This window comes from Cebidichthys violaceus, unplaced genomic scaffold (genome assembly GCF_023349555.1).
Source record: "Cebidichthys violaceus isolate CVI_PGR_0920_01 unplaced genomic scaffold, fCebVio1.0.p SCAF_11, whole genome shotgun sequence".
NCBI classification, from domain to species: Eukaryota; Metazoa; Chordata; class Actinopteri; order Perciformes; family Stichaeidae; genus Cebidichthys; species Cebidichthys violaceus.
The window spans coordinates 5,312,787-5,317,066 of NW_027176274.1; the positions used below are offsets into that span (position 1 = coordinate 5,312,787).

General features: G+C 40.7%; 1 protein-coding gene across 1 annotated transcript in view; it reads right to left on the minus strand.

Moving 5' to 3' along the window:
• Nucleotides 1-3,844: 3,844 nt before the first annotated feature.
• The window catches only part of LOC137890520 (melanoregulin-like), a 3,679-nt gene continuing 3,243 nt past the window's right edge, over nt 3,845-4,280 (minus strand). The window contains exon 5 of the mRNA XM_068734640.1: nt 3,845-4,258. Within this exon, the coding sequence (XP_068590741.1) occupies nt 4,094-4,258 (165 nt within the window). The 3' untranslated portion in view covers nt 3,845-4,093. The remainder of the gene's footprint in view (nt 4,259-4,280) is intronic.

The window sequence follows — 4,280 nt, forward strand, 5'->3', positions numbered from 1 at the left end:
CAGTTGAAATGGTATACTATAGACCACACCTTAAAATCTAAAGCTGCACATATAATATTAAAGAAGCAGTTGGGAGGATTAGACTTGAAAGCGACTTAATAATGTTGCCTTTCCTGAGCAGACTCTTGACCTCTCACCTTCTGTCGGGAGTCACAGAGGTCAGCACACCGTGGCCTGGTTCTCTAAACATCCGCTAGAAATTACTGTGTGTGTGTGTGTGTGTGTGTGTGTGTGTGTGTGTGTGTGTGTGTGTGTGTGTGTGTGTGTGTGTGTGTGTGTGTTCATACATGTACATGTCTGTTAATGTTCGTGAGTATGACTGCTGTCATCACTGTCTTATCATGAATTGCTCTCTGAGATAAACAGTGGAGGCTTTTAGAGGGGTTAAAATGGAAACGCATATTTCCTGGTTGAGTAAAGCTAAGGCTGTACTTGGGCACAGCAGTGCTTTTTGAGCTAAATACTAATGTAGGCAGGTTTTAATGGTTACCATCTTAGGCTGCATCCACACTACTACGTTTCCATTTTAAAACACATATCTTTTGCTACGTTTACACCTCGCGTACACACTACTCCGGAGTTTTAAAACCCCAAAAACGGAGTGGTTTGAAAACTCTAGCGACGTTGTGTTAGTTTGAAAACTCCGGTGTTTCCTCGTAGTGTGGACGGACAGAAACGTAGACCTTTGAAAAGGATGACGTTGTTTGTTTTCTACGAAATTAGTATCAAGCACTTCCTTTTATTATTAAAGAGTACAATAATACTCTGTTGTATATTTAATATGTATAATAGTCATGTGATATTCGTTTTCAGGCATGTTTGTGTGGACGGAAATCAAAAACAATGCTGTAATGCCCGTGTGGACGTAGATCGTTTTCATTGTTTTAAAAAGGAAACGTATTAGTGTGGATGTAGTTTTAGTTGCATCTGTTAATTTGCACTAAACAAAGCACAGCTAAGGCTGTCATAAATCAAACTACTGGACAGAAACATTTTGACTGTAATATGTCAAGATACTTCAGTTCTGGATCAAAGTCGACCAACCACCCAAAAGTGCACAGCACCAAAAGTGCACGATGAGAGGTTCCTGTTTGTGCAGATAGAATTAACATAGAAGTGTTAATGTTAGTGTTACATAGAACTGCTTATAGCCCTGTTTAGTCTCCAAGTGGATGAATAGAAATACATCCAGTCAGTGTTATGACCTGTGTTTATTTGATATGGGTTAATCCAATCAGTGGATTCCCTTCTTTGGGTTGTTTGAGTCAACTGTATAAACTCCAAATTCAAAAGGCACACCGAAGTTCATCATGACATACTTTTATATTTAACTAACTAAACCATTAGTCACTGCGGTAAAATTATTTGTATCTGGACATAAACATGAAGGTCCTGACCTCATGAGTAATGGGTCTGCATTATAAACTGTCTGTTGTGAGTATTCACTGAAGCACAGCATACACTCAGGGCCACGTCTGTGTTTTCACACATGAAAAATAAATGCACATGAGAAAGAAACAACAAAGCCATACATGATTACACTTTTATCAGAGAATCTGATTTGATATAAAACGACCCAGGCCAGCTGATCACCTCCTTTCTTATTTACTCACATGAAGCTGCAGCCAGCAGCTCATTTAGTTTAGCAAGAAGACCAAAATCGGACGTTCTACCTATTTCTTTGCCGGGCGCAGTTAGTTCCTGAAGTCTCCACTGTTTGTTTGGCAACCTCAATAAATAACCTGGCACAAAACTTTTAATTCTTACACTTCAGTTTCCGCAAGCATGAACAAATGAGATAGAATGTGTTAACTTGTGAACGTGGGGAGTGCTGGTGGGTGGATTTTGTTACTGTTGACAGAGCTGAGCTAGCTGTTTCCCGATCTTCTCATCTAACCCTTGGCAAGAGTGCCAATAAGCGTTATTATCAAGTTATTAAACTAGGAATTTAACTAAAGAGTTAAAATGGAAAGAAGGAATAAAAACAAGCTGGACAAACAGTTTATTAAGACTTAACTTCACTGTGATTACCCGAAGCTATGACGGGAAAACCATGGCTCACCACTTACGCTGCTTGTGTGTGTGTGTGTGTGTGTGTGTGTGTGTGTGTGTGTGTGTGTGTGTGTGTGTGTGTGTGTGTGTGTGTGTGTGTGTGTGTGTGTGCATGAACAACGCCCCACTAGAGACTCAATATAAAACCATTAGCTGTGACCATCGTCTCTGTGAGTGTGTGTTACCATAATGCACTGTACGCCCTGACTACTTACCGGGCTTTGGCCCCACACACAGACACAGACACAGACACACACACACACACACACACACACACACACACACACACACACACACACACACACACACACACACACACACACACATACACACACACACACACAGAGATGCATGATCAGTGTTTCCTATCATGAGATTTGGACCTTTTAACACCGCAAACAGTGTGTGACAATCTAGTATTTTTCTCTAACCATCCTCTTAATCATTCCCTTCTTTCTTCCGTCATACATCAGTCAATTAACAGAAGAGCATTGATCTGTCCCGCCTAGTCCCATTTGGAAATGTAGAATTTCAGACTTTCATTGAAATTCAGAAAGTCTGAAGAATGATGTCAGCATTACTCAATCTGAAATGCACACACACACACACACACACACACACACACACACACACACACACACACACGCACATGCAGTAGTATAATGAGAAAAAGGTGCAAGCAGCACAATGGCTTTCAGATCTGCCAGACCATTGGTCTGCCTCCCATACTGCTCCCCTCCCCCAATCCCCCCCCCCCCCCCTCAACCTCCCGCCCCCCCTTTCAGTTCCACATCTGTTTCCCAAACTTGGGGAAGGGGCCTTGTAGAGAACAATATCTGGGTCAGAGTAAACTCTCTCTTTCTGTGTGCATGTGTGCATGAATGTGTGTACGACATACCACAATCATCAACTGCATGAAGACTGTCACACACTCTTTGAACCTGATGAGACCACAGTGTTCCAAATGGGGGTGTGTGTGTGTGTGTGTGTGTGTGTGTGTGTGTGTGTGTGTGTGTGTGTGTGTGTGTGTGTGTGTGTGTGTGTGTGTGTGAGTGTGTGGTTGAGAATTCAAAAAATGGTTTTGAATGAAAGCCAAGATGAGACGTTATCATCTGCATTCTGCTCCAATGTTGAAGAAAGGGAAGTGTGATGGGGTACGACAGGCTTCATCACTGACATTGTGCAACACATTCTTATGTCTGTCTGTTTTATGTGCTGGGGAACTAAATTCCTCCTCATTACACATAATAATTTCAACAGTAAATACAAAATATTTTTAACTTGATAAAACGTTACCCCATCTGTGATACAGACATTTCCAACTAAATTCCTTATTATTATTTTTTCCCCATTTTAACCCACTGGATCAGGATCAAAGTATATGCTGCCACCTTTTGGACGGAGCAGGTAACACAGTGATAGACTGAGCCAGGTTTCAAGGAGACCCACTGATTGAGCCCCTCCAGGTAGACTAAGCAAATATATTCTATTAGTGACAAGGTGAGCAAGAAATAACCCAATATCACAGAAAACACATAGAGTTTGTTATCATCAGTATTGTCAGATAACAACAAACGTGTGAAAGTAGTTTTGTGTGGAGATAAAGGAATCAATTCAAATGGATTCTCTCATTTTTAAAGGAATACCTCACCAACAAAATGACCATCAGCTACTAACCGTGTGCTAGTGTAAATTATTCACATGCCTTGGTGGAGAAGGTTTATTGACTCTACACGTACCTACAACAACCAAAATCAACCATATTGCTTATTAATTGAGCAATCCTCCCCAGCTGAGCACCAGTGCAACAGAAATGCTAGAAGAGTGAAACTTCTACTTTTAAAAGAAAATGAATGAATTCAAAACATGTTATCTTTATACAGCATTATGAATTGTAATGGTCCAAATAACCAAAACACAGTGGAATAAAATGAGTTCAATCAACAGGACACATCAAAGAGAAGGTTTAATTTGGCATTAGAATTAAATTTTCCTCTACATATCAATACATGTTAGAGTGTGGTAAAAGAAAAGAAAGGTTTTACTTGTACAGTGTTTCAACATTTGAACATGTTTCTTCACCCTCTCTCTCAGCTTTCAAGTCTTCTTGTGTTCTGTCACTGTCTCTCAGCTTGCTTTGCTTGGGATATTTTTCTTTAGCCAGTCGGACAAAGTCCTCAGCACTGTCCAGTGACACCAGGCGGTCCTGAGAGAAAGACGAAGACGGA